This window comes from Zalophus californianus, chromosome 5 (genome assembly GCF_009762305.2).
Source record: "Zalophus californianus isolate mZalCal1 chromosome 5, mZalCal1.pri.v2, whole genome shotgun sequence".
Classification (NCBI taxonomy): domain Eukaryota; kingdom Metazoa; phylum Chordata; class Mammalia; order Carnivora; family Otariidae; genus Zalophus; species Zalophus californianus.
In genome coordinates, this window is record NC_045599.1 from 38,651,456 (window position 1) to 38,675,251 (window position 23,796).

At 37.5% G+C, this 23,796-nt stretch overlaps 1 protein-coding gene across 4 annotated transcripts in view; it reads left to right on the plus strand.

Annotated features, from left to right (window-relative positions):
- The window catches only part of RBM27 (RNA binding motif protein 27), a 72,256-nt gene extending 62,668 nt beyond the window's left edge, over positions 1 to 9,588 (plus strand). For all 4 annotated transcript variants that reach the window (XM_027605719.2, XM_027605721.2, XM_027605720.2 and 1 more), the window contains 2 exons: positions 5,003 to 5,113; positions 6,338 to 9,588. In XM_027605719.2, the coding sequence (XP_027461520.1) occupies positions 5,003 to 5,113; positions 6,338 to 6,421 (195 nt within the window). In that variant the 3' untranslated portion in view covers positions 6,422 to 9,588. The remainder of the gene's footprint in view (positions 1 to 5,002; positions 5,114 to 6,337) is intronic.
- Positions 9,589 to 23,796: the final 14,208 nt, after the last annotated feature.

The following is a 23,796-nucleotide window of genomic DNA, read 5'->3' on the forward strand; positions in this document are numbered from 1 at the left end:
AAAATCTCCCCTCTTTTCTTGATCTCTGCCTACTCTTTAAAGATTTATTTATTTATTTTAGAGAGAGAGAGAGTACATGAGATGGGGGAGGGTCAGAGGGAGAAGCAGGCTCCTTTGCTGAGCAGGGAGCCTCATGTGGGACTCGATCCCAAGACTCTGGGATCATGACCTGAGCCAAAGGCAGTCGCTTAACCAACTGAGCCACCCAGGCGCCCTCTCTGCCTACTCTTAAAAGGTAGTCAGATAGCTGTACAGAAAAAAATTATTAATATAAGAATATATACACAAAGTCTCTCACTTGAAAAAATTTACCAGAGTGGGCTTATATTATAAATTACAGAGCTGCATTTCAGGCCTTTCTTTTCTAACATAAGTATCTTAGCTGTTTGGTGTTTTCTTATAATTATAAGGATAATACTCAATTTAAAATACTTACTGAAACAAACTATACCAAGTAGAAATGTATATAATTCAGTGATTTAGCAGAAGGTAAACGTGTATATACCTACCCCTCAGGTCAGGAAAAAGAATATTCCCAGCCCCCTTCTAGTCACTGTTTTCTCTCCTCCTTAGGAAAGTGACCATTATCCTCACTTTATAATAATCACCTCCTTGCTTTTGTTATACAGTTGACCCTTATTATTCATGGATTTTGCATTTGCACATTAACCTACCTAGTAAAATTGTTTGTAAGGTCAAAAATCAATATTCAGGGTGCTTTTGTGGTCATTTTCAGACTTTGACGGAGCCGTGAGAAATTTGAGATACCCGATGTACGTGTTCCCAGCTCAATTCAAATAAAGTGATGCTCTGCCCTTCTTGTTTCAGCTCTCATACTGTAAACAGCTGTCCTTTTTGCAGTCTATTTAGTACCACATTTTTCTCATTTTTGTGCTTTTCATTGGTGTTTTTGCTATTTGAAATGCCCCCCCAATATAGTTTTCAAGTGCACTGTTGAAAGTTCAAGAGGGCTGAAATGTGCCTTATGGTGAAGATCTGTGTGTTATGTAACCTTTGTTCAGGAATGAGTGCTTTTAGCCAAGTTCGATGTCAGTGAATCAACAGTGTATTTTAAATAAGGTGTGTTTAAATATAAAACAAGGTTATGTATTGATCAGTTGAAGAAAATGTTTTCAACAGAGGCTCATAGGAACCTAACCCTCTCTTGGCCCCAGGAGCAGTGGTTCAGTATTTGCTAATTCTGTGCTTGCAGTGAACTTCATACGACTAGTGCGAATAATGAGAACCAGCTGTAGTTTTATCACCTAAATGTGTGTTCCTAAAGCTGATAATATTATTCTTTTTTAAAAATGTGAATGGAACCACACAGTCTGTATTCTTTTGTGTCTGCTTTTTTCCCTTAACATTATGTTTGTAAGATTCATTCATGTCACATGTAACAATAATTTGCCATTTTTATTGCTGTATAATTTTCAGTTGTATAAATATAACATAGTTTATTCTTCAGTTCTCCTGTGGATAGGTATTTGGGTTATTTTCATGAACACTGTTGATAGGAGTATTCTTCTAGATCCTTCATTGTATATGTGTATAAATTTATGTTGGATATACATGGTATTATTGAATGAACTACATCAGTTTCATTAATGTAGATCCCTGCCAGTAGTGTGCGAAAATTCTTGACTTGGTATTATTAAAATACATATTTATTCTAATCACTAATCTTGTTTATTGTTGTAAGTTAGATGTGGGAGTTACATATTCTTAATTCCTGACTGCATACAAATTAAATTTCTAATTCTTCCTCCAGTAGTTTATATGCAGTACATTTAATGCCCTAAAATTCCTTTTGGAGGATAGAACTGCTACCTTCTTTGGAGGGCAACCCAGTAAATATAGGTTAAAAAATCTTTATCACTTTCTCTGGTTATAAAAGTAATATATCTTTTTTTAAATTTTTAAATAACAAAGTCTAAGGTGACTATGGTTGATCACACTGTATTATATAATTAAAATTTGCTAAGAGAGTAGAACCTAAATATTCTCATCAGAAAAAAGGTAACTATATGAGGTGATGAATGTGTTGTTAATGAACTGGATAGGGAGAATCTTCACTCTTTATATGTCTACCGGATCATCATATTTTACACTTACAGATATCCTTCAATTTTGTCAGTTTTACCTCAGTAATGCTGGAAAGAATTCAAGTAATACCGAAGTGAGCAAAATAGTGAAAAAGTCTCTCTAATTGGGCTGTGTATGTTAAACAAATAAGGGCAAAAGATGTCTACTACACACATTACCAGATTTTTTCTCCGAGCTTATTGGGATCTAAGTGACATACAACATTGTATTAGTTTAAGTTATACAACATAATGATTTGATATATGTACATATAGTGAAATGATTACTAAAATAAGGGTAGTTCAAATCCATCACCTCACATAATAAGAATTGTCTTTTTCCTGGTGATGAGAGCTACTCTCTTAGCATCTACTTGATTTTTAAAAAAGATGGTAAATGTATATTTGGATGGGGCCATTTTGTTACATCATTTTAGTATGTCCCATTGAGTTAAAATGTTTGGTATCAGGGTATAAAAATACAGCCCCCACAGGGATAATAGAGTTTTTCCTTAGATCACAGGCTGATTTTTGTGCAGACAGTAATTGACTTGGTTACGGATCTGGCTTAACATGCACTCTTTTTTTTTTTAATTTTTAATTTTTAAAAAATATTTTATTTATTTATTTGACAGAATGAGCACAAGCAGGGGGAGCAGCAGAGGGAGTGGGAGAAGACACTCCCCGCTGAGTAGGGAGCCCCCCGCATGGGGCTCGATCCCAGAACCCCGGAATCATGACCTGAGCTGAAGGCATATGATTAACTGACCCAGCCACCCATGCGCCCCCACCTTTTTTTTTTTATTTATTTGACAGAGAGAGAGAACATACACTCTTAACATGCAGTGATCTGAGTGTTCTGTGGAAACATTTGGCAAAAGCTTAATGACATTTATCAGCATTTTTCCTAGAAAAACTAGAATGAACCCCCATTTTTAGAAGAACCATTTCTATTTCATTTTTCAGGATTGAACCCAGAATTGGGGATATTCTGCAATCTAGCATCATTGATAGAAAAGCTGTAGGAATGACTGAGCTTTCACTTTAGTGATACTTTGGGGCCCTATTCTTTTGTATCTGTTGCTTTTTCTTTGAAATTTTTCCTTTCTCTTAATGAAATTTCTTGGGGGGGAAGAAATTGGGTGGTAGTACTAAGAAATACATTTGAAACTGAGCAATTTTACCTTGAGTTAGGAGAGTAGGTGTTTAACATTTGTTGAATATGTAGAATGGCTGGTACTTGTCGTTGTATGGCATTTCAGAAGAGGAGGTGGAAATAGCTTTATCAGCTATGGGTTGGGCTCTAAGAGATGCTGTGACAGTAGTAGGCATTTAAAAAAATTACACTTTTAAGTTTTCAGTCTAACTATGTAGACTATCAAAGCCAAAGACCAGCAATTGTATTAAGATAGTATTTGTTGAAAAAGGATCCTAGGGAAAGAGGGGAAAAAATAAAACAAGATGAAATCAGAGAGGGTGACAAACCATAGGAGACTTTTTTTTTTTAAGATTTTATTTATTTATTTGACAGAGAGAAGACACAGCGAGAGAGGGAACACAAGCAGGGAGAGTGGGAAAGGGAAAGAAGCAGGCATCCCGTGGAGCAGGGAGCCTGACGCGGAGCTCAATCCCAGGAGCCTGGGATCATGACCTGAGCCAAAGGCAGACGTTTAATGACTGAGCCACCCAGGCGCCCCACCATAGGAGACCCTTAATCATAGGGAACAAACTGAGGGTTTCAGAGGGGAAGGGGGTGGGGGGATGGGGTGGCTGGGTGATGGGCATTAGAGAGGGCACGTGATGTAATGAGCACTGGGTGTTATATAAGACTGATGAATCACTGACCTCTGCCTCTGAAACTAATAATACATTATATGTTAATTGAATTTAAATTTTAAAAAGCATGAGATTAACCAAGTGTCATTTGCATAGCTGTATACTTTGCTACACACTTTAATAATTTGTATGTTAGGGTGTATATTAATTTGTTTTTTGGTTTAATGCCTTTTAATATTTATAATTGTGCTAACAATGGTTTGCATTTGGATAGAACACTCACATTTTTCTTATGGACTCCTTAGAGCAATCCCAAAATAGGAAAAAATAAAAGAAAGCTGAGATACTTTGATATTAAGCAACTTATGGAGGCTCATTATGTTCAGTTACTTGCCAGTTAGTGGTAGAGCAGGATCAAGATTTTCATCCTAGCATCTTGTTCAATACTCTTTTTAAAAATATATTTATTTTTGAGAGAGAGAGTGAGCACGAGTGGGGAAGAGGGACAGAGGGAAAAGCAGACTCCTTGCTGAGCAGGGAGCCCAGTGCGGGACTGACTCAATCCCAGAACCCTGGGAACATGACCTCCGCTAAAGGCAGACACTTAACTAAGTCACCCAGGCACCCTTGTTCAATACTCCTGATGTCAATAAAATCATGAGCAGAGAAAAAAAAGATAGTATTTGTTGTTTTCATCATGACTTTTGTAAGTGGAGTGACAGTGTCATCTAAACCAAGACAAATTTTAAAGTTAACATGACATAAATACAAGTCATAAACTAGGCAAAATAGTATATGTGGTTCTTTAATTAAAAGGGACTTAAGGGTTGCTGGAGGGGAGGTGGGTGGGCAGATCAGGTAACTGGGTGATGGGCATTAAGGAGGGCACGTGATGTAATGAGCACTGGGTGCTACATGCAACAGATGAATACCTGAACTCTACATCTGAAACGAATGATAGACTATATGTTCACTAATTGAATTAAATACATTTAAAAAGGGAGGAGGGGATTTCACTTTTTCTAGCTCTTACTGGAGATTGTACAGATCCACTTTACTGTTTTCCTCCCCAAGTCATTATACTTTTTAAATAGTATACAATTTGAATACAGACTTTTGTGTTTTTCTAAAATCTATTTTAGACTGCAAACCAAGGGTCAAAATTCAAAGACCGTCGGCTACAAATATCATGGCACAAGGCCAAGGTGCCTTCTGTATCCACTGAGACCGAGGAAGAAGAAGTCAAGGAGGAGGTAAATGTAACAATTGAAAATAAGCATTCAGTTAGATTGTTTCTGAACTAGTATTTTTCTTGACATTAAAGTAAATAAAATATTGTTCTTTTATGCATGCAGTAACTTAAGACTAGTCTACAAGTTTACTAAAGAATCAGAACAGTTGCAGACATAAAAACCTCTTTGGGGGGATATTTTCTGGTGTAGGAGAGACTTTTTTTTTTCTTTTCTCTTTGCATTTATTTGGCTTTATTTGTGCTCTAAAAATTTTTATTCTGGTAAGTGAGGACATGGATTACATGAACAGATTTAATTTTAGCTGGTTGTTTTAGCTTTTTGTTCATGTTCCATAAGTAATAGATTTGAGGTTCTTATTTTCCTTCTGTGTCCAATTGGTTAAAATGAGAGTAAGGAAGTGGGAATAATAGGGAAGAAATATGAAAACCAAGGACTTAACATAATAGAACTGCTAAATAATGAAACTCTTAAAATACATGAAAAGTAATTTTGTTTTTTTATTCCCTATTTCTAATTTCTTTATTAAAATGGACACTTAGCCAACATTGCAAATTATTCCTGATTTGTTGTAATTTTGGTTTTAAAAGATGTTAGCATTTATGATTGATCAAGAGTCCTCTGATTATGTGGGTAATTTTAAAAAACAAAAGCAGAAACATTTCCCATGTTTAAAAAAAAGAAAAGGAAAGAAAAATCTTGATGTTTTGGGAATGTTTGTAGATATTCCTACTTTGTGTAAGATTGTAGATTTTTATGTAAGGTTGAGAATGTTGGCGTCATGGGGAAGTTGGTATGTTCTCCATTCACAGATAATTGGATATTACAGGAAAGGTTTAGGAGGTTGGTCACTTATTTTCCTTCTTTTTAAGTTAATGGAATAAAATTAATTTTAAATTTATTTAATTTTATTAAATTAACAGATTAGTTCTATCAAAACCATTTCATAGATTTTTTTATTTCTCCTATACTAAACATTCATATATTATTTTCTTTATTTTCCTGATGGTATTAGAATGGAAATCTGTTAAAACTAGCAAAATTAGCAAGGGGGAGGAGAATGTATATATGTTAAAAAACTGTTTTAGGTGTTTTTGCCCTGACGGATACTCTCAGTGCATCACTTGTAAATCCAGCCTGGGTTTTGTATACTAGTCTATTTGTCCTTTGGCCTAATAACTTAACTTTCTTGTACCACTAAGCAGATTTTACCCTCTCTTTCTTCAGGAAACAGAGACCTCAGATTTGTTTCTGCATGATGATGATGATGAAGATGAAGATGAATATGAGTCTCGTTCATGGCGAAGATGAAATCTGATGCGAGCTGTATAATTTTTAGGAATATTGTTTAGAAGAACAACTTTTTAAAATTATTTAAAGAAGTCAATGAGCCAAAAATTTTTTTTATTTTTCTTTTCCACACAGTAGGTTTAAGGACAGCAAGTTTGCTATTTAAACACATCTCATAACTGTTCATGATATTAAAGCACCAAAGGCCTAGTGACTTTTACACAGTTGTGAAGATCCACAGGAATGATACGGATAATCTCTAGAGCCTTATTTTCCACACCACCTGTTTTGTTGCTATTGGTGTTGGATTATGATGTAAATGACAGGGTGTTCAGAAATTTTATTTTGGATTATAATCTGATAAAATTTCATTAAATGTCAAAATCGCCTGGAATCTCTTAACTCTCAGCTATTACGGATGGGTCGTCAGAAGGAGATATTTGTAATTAAAATACCCTTTTGCTTTCAAGAGTTGTCTTGGAAGAAGAAAAGTAAATTTATTTTAATTTTTTTACTGTGGAGGAGCCCAGTTTGTATTCAATCTAAATTTTTGAGGTGGGGGGGTGTTTATGTGCAGTAGAAGTACTATTTTAGTGTAAATCAGACTGTATTCTTAAATGCTGTAAGGCAGTGGTAGCTAGCTCCATGGTATTTCCATTCTGTCATCATATTAACTGTCCTGGATTTATGCTACTGATCCTTAGTTTGCTTTGAAATTAGTGAGTATTGGTTCAGTTGGTCCTCTTTAAAAATATTCTCAGAATGTAAAAGGCTTTCACCTCTTGCCCCTTTCTTGTCCCCATTTTCTTTCTCCTGCCTTTTTATTAACAGCCCTGACTTACCCACTGTTGAGATAAGTGATTCTTTTAGCCACCAAAAGTCAGTCCCCAATAAAAAGTTTAAACCAGCACCTTGATAAATAAGTGATGTTTTGATGAGACTAATGGAAGGTTTCCGGGGTGGGGGAAGAGAGTCACCAGCTTTTCTTTTTTCTTTTTCAAAGCTTCAGTTTAGTTAATAGTTATACAAAAGAGTTAAAAAGTGTTTGAAATTCTTTTCCTAAATTTAAACCATGATGGTGAGGTGACTGGGGATAGGGTGGGGGCGGGGTGGGGTAGGGGGATGGGGATGCTAGTAATAAATGGGAGTCATAACTTGACTTTGATCAGATGACTTTATATTTTCATAATTTTGTAGCTTGTTGCTATCCATGAACATATGCATCCTTCAATAGACAGTTTCCTTCACTGTGTGCATTTTTACTGTACACTGTATAGAGTAGAGTATCTGTTAAGTAAAATATATATGTAAATTTATGTCCTTGTGTTCTGAATGTTAGAGGGAAAAGCAGAGGAGCAACACTACACTGTATTGACCCCTGGGAAAATAAAATGATTAATGTATATAGGATGTCACTTTTTCAAGGATATACGCATCTATGTTTTTATATATGTGTGGTGTGAAAATTTGAAACTTCCTGTTGGCTTCAGAAGGTTCTTGGTGATTACTATATCAAGGATTTTGTTTCCTGAGGTAAAGGCTGTTTCTCAAAATAGAAACTGTTCGCTAAGAAACCTAAAACCATCAGGACTCTAGATTTACCTAGCTGTAAGAAGTTAAATCCCACGTTCTGATTATCTTTTCTCTTCCACGTATTTTCCTGGAATGATGTCTCAAACCAGGATCATTTTTTAGTTCATGTAATTTTCCCTTCACAATAATAAGGACTTCCTTTTTCTAGGTTATTATATTTCTGATAACACTGAAGCTAAAATAAGCTCATAAAAGCAGGAAAACCTTACAACGGGGTACCTAGAATAAGCAATCTTGCTCCTTCCTCCTCCATTATCTCTAATGAAATTTTGATGTCTGTGGCTCAGTTGGTATATATTTTGAAAGATTCATTGTGGTGAATATTTTGAGTCCTGACAGTTTAAACGTGATAGAGGGAACAAAGGATTTATATATTTTTTGTACAAAGTTTTTTCTTAAACTGTATAATTTTGTAAATAATTTGTTTGGTTTTTTTGTGTACTAAACTACCAGCGTATAGATTTCAATAAGAATTGTTGTATTTTTGTATTTGGAAACTGAAAATTACAGTAAATTAATGGAGCTGTAAAAGAAAATTTTCAGTAGACTGACAGTTTAGCAGAATGAGATTCCTTTTCATATGATTTTTTTAACTTCAAAGTTGACATCGTTTGATAATACTCTCAGCCTAGAGTTGAAGATTTGACTTTTTAGTTACTGGGGGAGAGGGGATGAAAGAAAAGGGTGTTCAAGTAAAGAATAGACGGACACTGTATTCAGGAAGATTTGAAGCCCTTTCTATAAAATAGTGTAGTTTTCAATACACCTTAAAATAGGACAAATAATTTTAAAATGTCCTAAGAATCTAAGCCATATTTGACTCTCCAAAATGAATTCAAAATATGGGTTAAATATAATATTAGAAAATTTAGTTAAGGTTAGCATAAAATAGTTGAATGTATGTTTTTTTCCTTTAGGATTTTTTCACCCCCACCCTCAAAACCCCAAGCCCTAGAATTTCTCTTAAAAGTGAGTAACTACCACGGTTTGTTTTCCTGGCATCTTCCCTTACGGAAATAACATACTCCATCTGAGGCAAATTTTGTTCTTGTATGACATCTAAGAAGCTGATGAGCAGTAACAACCACCAGTCTAGATAGCCTGGTTTACTAGTGGGTTGCTGCACAGGCTTAACAAGGTAACCTTAGGGAATACAGAATTTCCCTCACTTTCTTCGTGTTGTAACATTGGGAAAACATTGTCACCAGGTAAGATGATAAATTGGGAAACAATCTAGTTAGGTAGGTCCGCGGTGATGGGTCATTATTTCAAAAAGAAAAAATCATGTGAAAAGGAATAGTGGTTCCTCTTGATGTATAGTATGCCTGTATTATAGTTTTTACAAAATTGTGAACTTGTGTAATAGTATAATAGGAGATATTGTTGAATTTCTAACTGTTTATACATTTAAATTCATATATGTAATGTTTGTTTTATCGACTACAATCTGAATTTCTAAGAAGCATGTTGACTTTTGCAATAAAGATGCAACATGGAATGGTTCACAATTGGAAAAAAAAAGATAAAAGTATTACAAATTTAAAATAATTTGGAAAATTTATGAACCATTCCAAAAATTCTAACAATCACCGAAAGAGCTGTAATTCTGGCTTGTTCTGGAAAGAAAGAAAATGTGTGTGTATGCTTGTTTGTATGTGAGAATGAGTGAGCAGTGGATATGCCTGTGTGTTTCATGTTGGGTTCATGTGCATGAGAGAATGCACTCAATATGAATTTGGGTACCGAAGTCCCTGGCTATTAAATATTCAATGAATTCAAGAAGATGTAATGAACAGGGCAGTCTTAAAAATGAATGAGAAGGGTATTGAAGTGGTAGTTGTGAGTAACCTTGGATAACCATATTTTTTTGGTCGTGGCTGGGTCTTGGTATCCCAGAAACAAAAAACACAAACAGTTTTTATGAAAAAAGTTATTTGAATGTTATCTTGAGATTTTTCAGTATGTCTACCAGTGAATTGGAAGGACATTTTCCATCAGTGGAGTGGAGAGAAGGGAAAGAACACCTTGAAGAGATGACCTACAGATAGGTCATGATGAGTATTTGTAAGGAATAACAGGAGAAGGAAGTGATAATACTAAGGACTGGATGGTGATGAGAAGGGGAGGTATATCACTCGGGCTTATTTTCTCATTTTAAAAAATTGCTTTTCTTATAAAATTCCCCTTCAAATGATTAGGCATTGTCTACGAAGAATTCTTTAAATCTCAACTTTACAGGAAAATACCAAGGAATGGGAACAAATTTCATTTTCATTCTTTTCAAATAAATTTTATCTGTATTTTATGAATTAAGTAAATGGCAAGGTCTGTGTGACCATTTGTTCTGAATAGATCATAATTTAACCAGCATTATGTTTATAATTAACATTAGTTCTTGGGCATTGGGAAGGGTCCAAGCATACTTCTAAACATAAATATTTTGCTACAGTGGAGCTCTCATCAACAGAAATTACTGGTTTTATGTGCTGTTTTTACTGATTTTGATGTCAATTCTTCTAAAGCCAAGGATAAGTTTTGAATCCCAAGCCCCAGGTACTATCTAGTCTGGATCTAATTATGTTACTGTAAAACACAGGAGTGAGTGTATGTCAAAGTGTGGGATCATTTTAGATGAGAGAGGATAGCTTTAAACACGTGAACCAACATTGGTAGGGCACTTTTTTTCAATTTTAGTCTTATATCTATGTGAGGGGCTAACAATGAGTCAAAAAAACTATACTGCTGTTGCTTGTGTTTTGAATCACCATTATGCTACATTGATCTTACTGTCAAGTGATCTCCTTTCTACAGGATCATCTACCATTTGGCCTCTTAACCTGATTCTGCATTCGACCTTAGGTTAAACTGTCCCAGCATTCTGATATAGGTGACTTGATACAGTTGAAATTAAGGTCAGAATAGTGTTTGATGATTATTGGCAAGGTATTTCTCGTTGGAAGCTACTCTTTTCTTGGGCTTCTGCAATTTTGTTTTTGATGATGGTGGTGATTAAGCATGATAAACATTGCTGTTAATTTTCCTTTGTATTTGTTAATCTTTCATGAAAGAGGAGCAAGGGAAGAAGGCCCTAATCTAATACCCTATTAGCTTGTTTTCAGTGAAAATCAGCCTGTGTTTTCTACATCACTTCAGTTTTCCAACCACTTCATAGAGTTCCACTACTTTGGTATAATGGTCCATTAGTTCTTAAAATAATAGAGTCTATTAAGTATAGACTTGGTATTTCAAAATTGTTCTTTACGCAATCCTCTGTTGGGGTATAGAGGTGTGAAAACAAGCTTTTCAGTGACCCTCACGTTTCTGTTGGTTTTCTTAACACTGCTTTGTGAAAAGTTCATAAAAGTGGATGTCTGGTTAACACTTTTCTAAAGTCCTTGTGGTTCCTTCTCTTAGTTTGCCCTCAGCTATTACTGCGAAATATGGGTATATATTCTCCCGATTTTAAATGGAATTAGATCCTAAGGGCTAATAAAGAACTTGCTAAATTCATTTGGCTTCAAGAATGAGCTTGCACACATGTTCAGTTTATGTTTTTGGACCAAACACTACCTATTTATCTATGGCAACATCTGTTCCTCTATAAACTATTGAGTTCTAGTTTCTGAACAAAAGGGTTATTTACTGTAGGATTGAAGTTTTTAACATTGAGAGCCTCTAGGGGGCTCCAGCAGGCAAACTTTAGTTGGCCTTAGAGCAGTGACTCAATCTTTCACAGCAACTCAGTGAAAAACATTTTGCATTGTGAACTAGTACACACAAACACACAGAGAAAAAAGTTTACCAGTGTGTACGCTTACGCAGTAGGCACCTGGTAGTTTTGTATTCTATTAAAAACTTGTCAGGACCCAATATTTGGCTTTCAGAACTGCAGTTTGAAAAGAGTAGACTTGAATTGCAGGGTGAATTGCACTTTTAAACCACTCTCCCTTGCTGTCACATCATCACTATTTTGAATATAAAATGATAACATTTTTATCTTCTGTGTTTTGCTTGGAAAAGTAGTCAGTCTGGAGTGTGCTGTCGACCATTGGCCTAAAATAAAATTAAAGGTGGAAGTAATGTATACATTGACATCTTTATTGATTAGTGGATGCTCTTGAACATGAAGGTGGTTTTTTTTAATTTTTATTGTTATGTTAATCACCGTACATTACATGAAGGTGTTTTATAGTTTTTAGTTTTTTCAAAGATGTTATTTTAGCGTGTGTGCACGCGTGCATGAACAGGATGAGGAAGAGAGAATCTCAAGCAGACTCCTTGCTGAGCGCAGAGCCTGACGGGCTCGATCTCACTACCTTGAGATTGTGATCTAAGCTGAAACTAAGAGTTGGATGCTTAACCAACTGAGCCACCCCCCCCCCCCGTAGTTTTTCCATTTTTTAAATAGACAACTGTGAGAGACTTTAAACCTACTTGCAGTTTTAAATTTTTGTCATTTATCCAGAGAATGGAGTGGAATACTGTTCTATTGGTGCTACTTTTTACAAAATTCAAGTCACTTTGCAGATATATAGATACAGGTATATCTATATATAGGTATATAGATATATCTATATATATAAATAAATAAAAGACCTGCCTGTGAAGTCCATACAACTGCAACTACTTAGTGGGTGTGAATCAATAAAAATTATTTGGCTTTGAATTTTATTTTGCATATGGAGTTTACCTTAGCTATCAACCATTCAAAGCAAATCAAGTATGCTATTTCTGTGAGAACACTGTACATATTCCAACATTGTGCCATTGAACTTTACCCTTTCAAACACATTGTCCAGTAGGTTTCTGATTGGTCTCGATAAACCCCTGTATAAAAAATAATTACCCACTCCATGCCCACTTTTCTTAAATTTGGGCAAGTGTGTCATTTGTAGCTTTATGTACCTGAGCTTTTTCAGTTTCCAAAATGTAAAGAGAAAGATTGGGAACGTGTTGATGAGAATGTTGCCATATCTTCAGAAAGCCGCAGAGAAAAGCCATTAAACCTGCAAAGTAATGAAATCAGTACTAATCATGGAAGTATAAGTTATATGTACATTTCAGTATTTCTATTCTCTCTTACATTCCTTGTGGGATTCCTTAAGCAATAAAGCCTGACTTTCCTGTAATACCAATGGTACCAAGTAAATGTTTTCAGTGAAACTGATTGGTCTTTTTAAGCTATTCACTTTTTAAAAATAATAACTGGCATGTATTGAATGCAGGCTGTGTACCAGATAATGGTTCAGAAGTTTGCCTACGTTCTTGCTTGCGGCTGCCCTTTGAAGAAAGTGCTCTAACCTCCTTTTGTTCAACTTGAAAACTGAGTTTTGGAGAGGTTAAGTGGATTCCAGCCTTTAGTGGTGGGACCAAGATTTAAACACTGGTCTGACTCCAGAGCTCATACTCTTAACCTCTTTGCTCTGCTGCTTCTAATAAAATGGAATACTGCAAGTCTGTAGAATGTCACTGGCCTTTTTTATCAGTGTCTGTCAAAACACTGCCATTCTGGCTCCATCTATCTCGTCTGCCTTGGATTGGAACCAAGTTCCCTTGGGGAGCAACAACTGTGTTTTTAGGTAGCATATTGGAAACCATAGACAACAGTTTATATATGCTAATTTGTGGGGAAACATTTTAAAGTAATTTTCTGTGACCTCCATAATGTACAGCCAGCCAATTTGATACATTTCACACTAATTTGGCTATATCATAACCTATGTTTATTTTATTTTCAATTTTATCTTAAATATTTTCCCCATGGCAAACTGGATTATGATAATCTTGCCGTATTTCTACCTTGCTTCTTTGTGTTTTTCAATATTTCTGGTGCCTTCTTCCTTTTAACCTTGGCATTAAAAAAATCATGTTGTACATAAATAAGTTTACATGCTTTAATTTAATGATGTTTTCATATAGTATACTGAATTTTCTAGGCAGAAAGTGCTGAGAATAGCAGTGTTCGTTTATAGTTATGTTTATGCCATAGATTTTTTTTTTAAAGTGATTGGATTATTTTATATTGTGTACAAGTTTGGATCTTATTTGTCATTCTAGGTCCTTGGGGAATTTCTAATTTTAGCTATTTTGGCAACTATGAAATGTTCATTGACTACTAATTGTATAGTGGTAATGGCCACCTACCAAAAAAAAAAAAAAGGCAGATGTAAGCACCCTTGGGAGAAAGGGGACTTTTTTTTTCCTTGACAGCCCATGAGGAATCTAGGCATGTTCTACTAGATTCAACAGAAAAAAGACTTTTATTCTTGACAAATTTAGTAGCCATTGGGAGTATTTCCGGTATACCAACTGTCTCAGGGAGATGGCTGAGACAAAAGACAGTGATTATAACCTTCTGCTGGTAAGAGTACATATTTTTAGGTGTTCACTCCTAAAAATTGGATTCTGCCATTAACAAATATTTCATTGTCATTAAATGCTAAAAAAGCAGGTGTGCTGTTTTTAAAGTGTTAACATGTTTTGCTTCAATTAAAGATGGTCAAGAATTTTATACACAGAACTTAATTCCTTAGAATTACTTTTTTCTTTTAAATCTACCAATGACTTTAAAGCACTTCTCTCCCTGTGATTTATTTAAATCCTAATAAATTATACATTTCTGCACTTTAGCCACTCATGTGAACATTATTTGGAGTTAGCTCAGTAGAATGTTGCTGTGCGGTCTCCTGAGGCTCCAAGTATGTCAAAGAAGTTTCATTCACTCTTAGTTTTATATTTTTGGTGACTGTTCTTGATGAGTCAGATAAAGCTAAAGAGAAGACTTTAATGATTGAAGTAAATGATTAAAATCTGCCAGAAGCGAGGACTGACTTACGCAGGAACTCTTTTTTATGGCAAGCTTCTGTGCTGGGGCCTTCATAGTTTTGGAAATCTATTTGTGACTTGTAGGCACCCATCGGTTTCTCAGAAATGACCATATCTAGAAAAAACAAAAACAAAACCCTACCTGTACATTATGACATGTTCGGAAGACTTTAAATGTCGAAAAACAACATGTAGCCTCTTTTGCACCTCGTGTCCTGCAGCCCAGGAGGATTGCATTTTCCTACATTTTGCTGTTTCAGTGATCATCACTGGCAGCGCTTTTTTGCTTCCTAGACTTTGGGTGGCAGAACTTGTGTCAGCAGAGGGTTTCACTTGTTTTTCTTCCTTTGTGGCCTACATGAGTTAGAATACGAGAATTTGCACACTTAAAATAGGAGAAAAGTACAAGTTTTGATTCTGTTCAACATTTTACTAGGGACTCCCTGAGCATGCTCGCCCAGAAACATGACCCATTTGTATGTGAGTGTGTGTGTGTGTGCCATAAGTAAGAAATTAAGAAAACATATTAGATCAGATAGGTGAAGTATTCACACACAAGCCCTGTAATAACTGTTGAGTAAGTGACTGGAAGAACCAGGGTGGATAATAACAATCTATCTCTGCTTTTTATTTGATTCATTTTCATTTCATTTCAGCACAGTTCCTTTTAATGGCACTAAGAAATTATGGTCAATTTGGGAAAAGAATTGTGAAGACTTACTACCTGATGTATTTTCTACGAATTACTATTTTTTGAGTGTTGGTTTCTTTAAAGCACGGTACCCTTTTTTGTGTAGTACTTTAAAAAAAATATTTTATTTTTAAGTAATCTCTACGCCCAGCATGGGGCTCAAATCAAGAGTCGCATGCTCCCACGACTGAGCCAGCCAAGAGCCCTGTGTGTAGTAATGTTTCTGTCAGTATTCCCTTTGTGAAGAGAGATGGCAGGCAGAATCCTGAGGACCCACAGGTCTGAGGCAGGCAACTCATCTCCCACAACTGGGGCATCCCTCACCCTACAGTGGCCAAGAGAGACCCAGCCTTAGGGTCACAGTAATCCTGGCTACCATTTCAGTGTTCCTTATGTGACTCGCTGAGCTGCATGTTTTCAAACGTTCTCATTTAGTCCTTTCAACAACGCTGAGAGGTATACTCTGGTTTTTCTCTTTTTGTTCAAGGGAAAAGTGAGCCACAGACAGGCTCTGTCACCTCAAAGTCTCAAAGCAAAGTCCAGTTTGAAAGTCACGTTATATCTGACTTCACAGTAAGTCTTTTAACCGTTGCTTGATACTGTGTTCACGTCCCAATTCCTGCTACCTGTGCAAGCTTGGATTAATTACTCTTAAATGCTCAACTTACATAAAATGGGCATTTGAATATCAGTACCCATTTAATGTTCACAGGATTGCAATACGCATTAAATGAGATAAAACCTCTGAAAGTACTTTGTGAAATGTAAACCACTATTAGCACATCTTCTAAGCCTCATCAAATTGTCCGAATGGAGTTATATTCAACTAGCATTGAATTTCCTACGTTGGCTATTAAATCTTAGGGAATTACTTAAATAACTGTGTTTAGCAATGCTGGAGACAAGGGAATACTTCATACCCGAGTTTGCACTTTTATGTTTCCATAATATGCCACATTACTCAACCAGATAAAGACAATTGGACTCTAGGTAATGACATTTTCTCACGATTTAGCGGTTGTAAATGCACATTACCCGTAGCCCTGAGCTGAGTCAAATACCGTGTGTTTTGACAGTCGTCCAAGTCACCTCCTGCAGAAGAATGAAAGAGCTCGCTTTCCTGACTAGGATACCCCTACCAGTCTCCCCTGAAGAAAGTAAGTATTTTTTGTCTACTGACAGTGTATCACAGAGAAGCGTAAGTATCACCCCAAAGTCTCAAGCCCTGTGACTTGGGAATTTAAAAGGCATACTTCAGAATCACCCTCATGGGCTGTTGTGTTATTTGCCACACAATTTGCTCCAGCCCGAAAAATCCTTTTGTTTGAATTTCTTAGTTACATAAAATGAGATTTTTCCTTGCTGTCACATTTCTGTACAGTGGGTATACCTGTGTGTAAAAAGGTGGTCAATGAATTATGCTCTACAGTGAGCCCAAAGGAAAACAGTTAAATTAGAAAAGTTGATGAAACTATTTTGCACTTGGAGTACATTTGGGGGACACAAGAATTAACCATTGAATAGATACGTCGTTAGTACACAGTATGTGAAATAACTGCACAAATTGTCCATGGATTTTTTTGTTTCTGGGTAAAAGGCAGAAAAATATTTAAAAGCAAGCTATCATTTTCCTCACCTCTTTGTAAAATTATCATTCAGATGATAAACTCTGAAAAGAGTCATGTTGTTAAAACTATTACACATTTCTTTTTTTTAGTGGGTTCTCTTGTAACCATTTAAGCAAATGTATTGATTTATTGAGTATTCTGGAAGATAAAAATGTTTTAAACACTCAACTTGAAAATACACAGACACATTTTGTCTGGAAAGGATGGAGTCTTCCCCTCCTTGCTTCCCCTCTCATGGCTAGCCTACCACACCATTAACCAGGCGGAGACTTTTTCTTCTCTGAGGTTGTGTTTATGTCTCTACACTTCCTCAGGACATTATCTCTCTATTCATAAAACGGCAAGACTTCTTCTTTTTTAAACCCATTTCCTGTAGCAAAGTATTTCGCTTTAGGGAGAAAGGAGGTTGTGGATCGCCAGGGGTAGTGTGCGTAATTCACTGGGAGTCCCTCTCCTTTGTTTTCTGCCTTATTCTTTCTTATTGTTGAAATGATTAACTTAATGTGACTACCCAGAAACCAGAGGCGAAATTGCACTTCAAATTTAAAATCAAAACAGGAGGGCAGGTGTAAAATTTTTGATAATGGCTTTATCTGGACTAGATCTGGAATATTAGGTGAAGGGGCCTTTTCCACTGGTCACGAATATTACCTGTGGATTCTGTTCTGACACTACGCTGTAACCCAAAAGAGTAAGCCCTTGCAGGGAAAGAAATGAGCCTGTCTTATAACCAACTAGGCGCTTTTTTTTTTTAAGGCAACAAACCTAAGGATTATGTAATCATTCAAATCTTTACAATGTTACAGTACTTTACACCCTGGGATCCCAGAAGACATGAACGTTTTGAGCTTTCCTGTAGGAAAAGATCATTTGCTATGGTCACTCTTTGCACTGGTAGTAATACTGAAAAGCAACTCAGGGAATTTTTGAAGAACTTATTTATTGCATGACATCCGGAACAAATGAGTGTCATCTGCCTATTTGTTTCAAGAGTATGTTAAATTATATGATAAACAGAGAAGAAACATCCTTGCCCTTTTCCCCCATACAAGTTGATTTTTGTATGACCTTATTAGCTAAGATTTTTCTAAGGACTTTCTCCTTCTTCTGAGCATTCAGAGGCTGGCAGCACTGGGAGGTAGAGGAATTCTGGAATAACGATTTCATTTTCTTCCTTTCTCCCACTAGCTGGTTTAATTGTTATTATAGTGCACTCTGCAGATATTTTAGTAGTGGGTACTATTCTGGGTGTTGCATTTTAAAGGTAGTAGTATCTCTCCTAAAGTAAAAATATCTGAGCAGAAGTTTGTGCAGGTCAGCTAAATAGAAGAGTGGTCTGGAAATCGTACCTTTCCATACCTTCATAGGCAAATTAAAACTTTTTTGTTTCAATGAGGCACAAAACATGTAAGAATTATCAGAATTCATCTCTTCACTCCCCCCCCCCCACCTTTTTCGTTTTATGGTTTATAAAGTGCCTGTGATCCTACTTCAGATTAATTGCATTCAGCTCTGTGAGAGTTTATGTATTTTTACAGATCACAGAGCGAGTAAGCATGTCCTTAGGGTTTCGAAATGTGTGGAGAAGGAATCAGAAACCTGACCAGTGTGGGTAGAAAGACCTAAATATACTGTCGCCATACACCTCTGAATTCAGCTGGTCTGTGTACCGGAAGCAGCGCCAGTTACCCAGCCTGACAGGCTGTGTTGTTTAATAAAACATAGAGGTGACGCAGAAAGTTTTGGCGGCACGTTGGGTTTGATTTTGTTAGAACAGCTAACGGCATGCGCACTTGGCCCAGCCCCTGTCCATTTCCCCGGAACTTGGACAAATGAGCTAATGTTACTTCCAGAGAGCTTGGTTTTAGGTAATAGGCTCTCCTCTCTTTGTGGTATTTCTATTTTAATTTCACAACCTAATGATGACTGGTCCAGGGATCATTGATGCTAAGGGAGTATGCACAGGGGATGGTGGAAAGCAGGGGGTGGGATGGATACTAAAGGAATCTATTGTTTTTGTCTTGTTTCATGACTCCTCTCGAGTCTCTTGTGGGTCTTTGGCTGCAGCCATTCCAGCTGACCACGCTCAGAGCGGAAAATGTTCACAGGCATCAAAAGAGGTTGCCCACTGAAAGAGGGTGGACCCATGCCAGGGACAGGTTCTGGTTGGAGAGGTGAGACAGGCATTCTGGCCCCAGGAGAACACGCTGTTGGTCTGGTGTAGACCTCCTCGGCGGGTAATGCACAGTCCCCTGAGCAATGCACTCTCAGGAGTGAACTGCACTAGCTACTGAAAGTAGTCCTCCCCCTACCCTCCATTTTTTTCTGGTAAGTGAAGCATTATTTTGACCGCATGGACTAACAGCCCATCAGTGGCCCTCGCTCATGGCAGACTCCTGCAGAGATGAGACAGGATGCTGGTTCCAGCACTAGCAACATAACTCCCTCTTCCCACTGTGTAAGAAAGTGTGAGAGCACAGGAGTGAGGGAGAGTGTCCGTGCTATGGGGATAAGCTCACATCCACCCTAATTTATGACAGTGGGTCTTCCGTAAATACTGATACTCTTTAATCATAGCAAACGATGAGAAACATGCAAATGCACTGTGACACAGGATGTAGAAAATCCCTGCCTTTGAATAGTAGCTCCAAAATCTGACTGTACACTGGAAGTTTCCTAGCGAGCTTCAGAAAATGCAGGTTATTGGGCCCCAGCAATGAGGATTCTAATTCGGTAGTCCTAGAGAGGGCCTTGAGCAGACACACACCCACACATGGGCACACATCACACATGCACACACACAACACATATGCTCACTTGCACTTACACACCGCACACTCAATATGAATAAATACATATGTAAATACGCGTATATGTTTTTTAAACTTCCCCGGGTGATTCTGCATGCAGCATGAGAAATGCTTCCTAGGATCACTCCATATGTTGGTGACACGCGATTCAACAGGCAAGACAGAGATGACCTTCCCAAAGAGGGGTCATTCCCTGTGACCCTTTGGATACAAGGTCTGAAGGCTACAAGTGCCTTTGAAAGGAACTAATCCTCCGTCTCCAGCGTAGATGGGAAGAGGCACACTGGAGAAGGCACAGGGTTAGCACGCAGTCTCCTGTGGCCGCCATTTTGGTCCCCAAGTTGATACCAAGCATCCTGTACATCTTCCTTGGAACACGAAGGGAATTCTGTTCCCAAAGGATCATGAGAAATCCTCATGACGGACAGTGTGAGTTAGAAGGCAAGGTGGAAACCGTCACTATCATCCCATCACGAAAGCTGTGGACGTACAGAATGTGAATTCTGTGTGAAATACCCACTACTGCCAAACTCATAAACTGACTGCAGTAAAGCTGTCCTGAATATAATAACTATAAGTAATAATAATATATAATAATAATACCTCACAAAAACTGAGCATGTATTTTGGGTTGTCCTAAGAGCATCATTTTACAACCTAGTGGTGGGTCCTCTTGCTATTCCATGTTGCCAGTCAGGAAGCCGAGGTACTCAGAGGTCATTCCCCCCCAGTACAAAGCTAGTGAGTGGAAGAGCCAGGCTTTCAATCCGGACAGGCCAGCTCTCAAAAATGGCCCCACTTAGGGCACCTGGGTGGCTCAGATGGTTGAGCATCTGCCTTTAGCTCAGGTCATGATCCCAGGGTCCTGGCATCGAGCCCCGCATTGGGCTCCCTGCTCAGCAGGGAATCTGCTTCTCCCACCGCCCCTCCCCCTGCTTGTGCTTTTTCTCTCTTTCTCTCTCTCAAATAAATAAATAAAATCTTAAAAAAAAAAATGGCCCCACACAAACTACCACTCCATACTGCAGGTGCAGACACAACTTTTGCAACTCAGAAAAGGGACCGACACATTTTATTCTGTCCAAATCAGCGTGAAAGCAAAAACACAGGTTTGAATCATCCAGATTTGTACACGAGGATTTCAACATTGACAGCCTTGCCACTCATTCAGCAGCCATGGAAGAAGCTGCTTTTGGAACGGCTCCGGAAACGGGGCAGCTTTCGAAGCTGTTTCAGAGTGGTGGTGGTCCCGTTGTTTTGGTCCTCCTCCCTGCCCCCATTCAACTTCCATTCTTACTGCTTGATGTACTTAAACACTGGGAAGCGTGAGCTTCCATTCTCCCGTGCCTTGCAGTTTAAACAAATACTGCCTTAGGCGGGGGCCGTGTCTCTACTACTATCGCTTCCTTCCATCCCTGTACCTAGGCGGATTTCTCTTATTTGCACCTCTTTATACTCACTCTATCCTTCAAGGTTGTCTTTATGAAGATACATCTGTTTAGCTTTGGTGATTAGCAGAAACATTAGCAGACCTACTGTTTCAGAGCATAAATAATTAATGGATGTTCCTCATTAATTTCTTCTGAAACTGACTCTTGTTAGACTACCATTAGATCTATTTCTTGAATTAAGAGCAGATACAAGGAGCAGGGACTCTCTGCCTATTTTGAAAATAGGCCATTTACTTTGGAGGGGAAATATGACATCTGAGTCCCTCCATGGCAATGAAAGGAAACCTCTTTTAATGAGATGCAACACATGTCTTTTGTTTGCCAAGCGCCTGCCATCACGGGGTGCCTGTTCTGTGATCTGGTTCTCTAATTTTCACACAAACCTGCCTTTTTCCCCACAATGTGGTGTGAGTAGTAATTATGGTCCTGACATATTTACAAACTATGACAGCAAACCTGCCTTTTAATCAAATCTGGAACAGAAGGATCCCTTCCATCTCTGCACTCGCCTGCCTTCCTCCTTTTGCTTTGTACAAACAGCCCATTTTACTCCTTGATGGGCGTTCCTCTAAGTTCATACACATACGACAGAAGACTTGCCCCAGGTTAGCTTCAGTCCCTTCCCTTGCTATTTATTAATACACATCCCCTTTGAATAATCTGTTTAAATTAATGGGCAAAAAATAAAAATATAGGTTCTGAGGCAAACAGCTCGGTGAAATACTTTCCTCAGAGCATTAGCCTAATTAATAGATTTCCTTCTATGAAAAAATCCAATGCACATCAGTATTTGCCTGCTTCTGACCCCCAGAGTAGGCAAAGTTTGTCTCCCAAATATCAACAAAATACCATCTTAGACTTCCCAAGGATCTCCAGTGACTTTTCAGTCTCGCTCTAAGCTGGCCTACCTTTCACTCAACCAAAGGGAAACTGTGGTTGATTTTTAAAACAAAACAACAGAACTAGTAGAGTAAATTTGTCATATGGAGGCAAGTAGTAATAATGTAGTAATAAAGTATCGGCTGTGCTAAAATTCTAAGTCATGGCAACCAGTGCAGCAAAGAGAAGCCATATTTCTTAGATGTTTTCTTAGCCATGTGGGCTCCTGAAGGTTTATCCCAAGGTAATAATGCCAGGTATTCTTGAAACGTCGGTGTCAACCTGAAAGATCGGCATTAGTCAATTGCTTAAATAAATTATAGTTTGGCGATGCAGCCAGTTAGACCCCACTCATTAGAAACAATATTGGCTTAATAAAAATAGGTAACTTTTTGAACATGTTAGGCATAGTGCTAAGCACTAAATAGTAGCTTTAAAGGATGTGTTCAAAAATGTCTCATTTACGTTTACAATACTCCTTAAGGTGCATAAGATTACTACCATTTTACAGATGAGAAAGCACAGAGAGATTAAGTAACTTGCCCAGGGTCACACAGTGAAGAAATGGCAGAACTGGGCTATGAATCCAGGTAAAATGAAATTGAAAAATTGTCTAAATGGATTATTAAAGGAAAAAAGGACATTATGAGCCTGATTATCCAGTGTGCTTCCATTTTAATTTTTTTTAAAGATTTTATTTATTTATTTGACAGAGAGAGACACAGAGAGAGAGAGGGAACACAAGCAGGGGGAGTGGGAGAGGGAGAAGCAGGCTTCCCGCGGAGCAGTGAGTCTGATGCGGGGCTCGATCCCTGGGACCATGACCTGAGCCGAAGGCAGACGCTTAACGACTGAGCCACTCAGGCACCCCCTGAAGACAATTTTTTCTTCTTTTATTAGTAATCATGTATTACTTTTGCATTTTTGTAATTGGAAAAAATTACTTTTATATTTGAAATAAAATGTGTTGGCTTATACTTGACGTAAAACATGGTGGCTATTTATAGACGTATGCTACAGTGTCTATTTGGTGTTTACTTAATAACCTTAAGAAGACATTCCTTTCCTTGAACTTGCTGTCTAAATTCAGAAAAGAGCAGGCAACTTGTAAAAAAAAATTCTGGAAAAAAGCATAAGGCCCTAGGTTGCTATTAAACCTGTTTCCACTATAATTTAGAATTGGTGTATAAAGCAAAAACCAGGCAATGGATTTCACATGTCTAACCAACTGCAATGCCCCCCACAGGCTGGGGCTGAGAGCGTACATGATGAGAGCAAGGTTAGGTATACAATAGGAAAAGCACACGCCAGTGCACCAACAACTCAATCTCAATATTGGTTTCTTTAATAAATGGTGCCATAAAGTTGTATTGAAGTGAATATACATTATTAGTATCGCTTACCATGTTTATGATCCACTCCACATCAAAGTGACATAAAAAGCAGAGTTATTACCAATTAATATCCAATTGCTCATCAAACTTTAATTTGTATTTGCTTTCCCCTGATTGATACATCT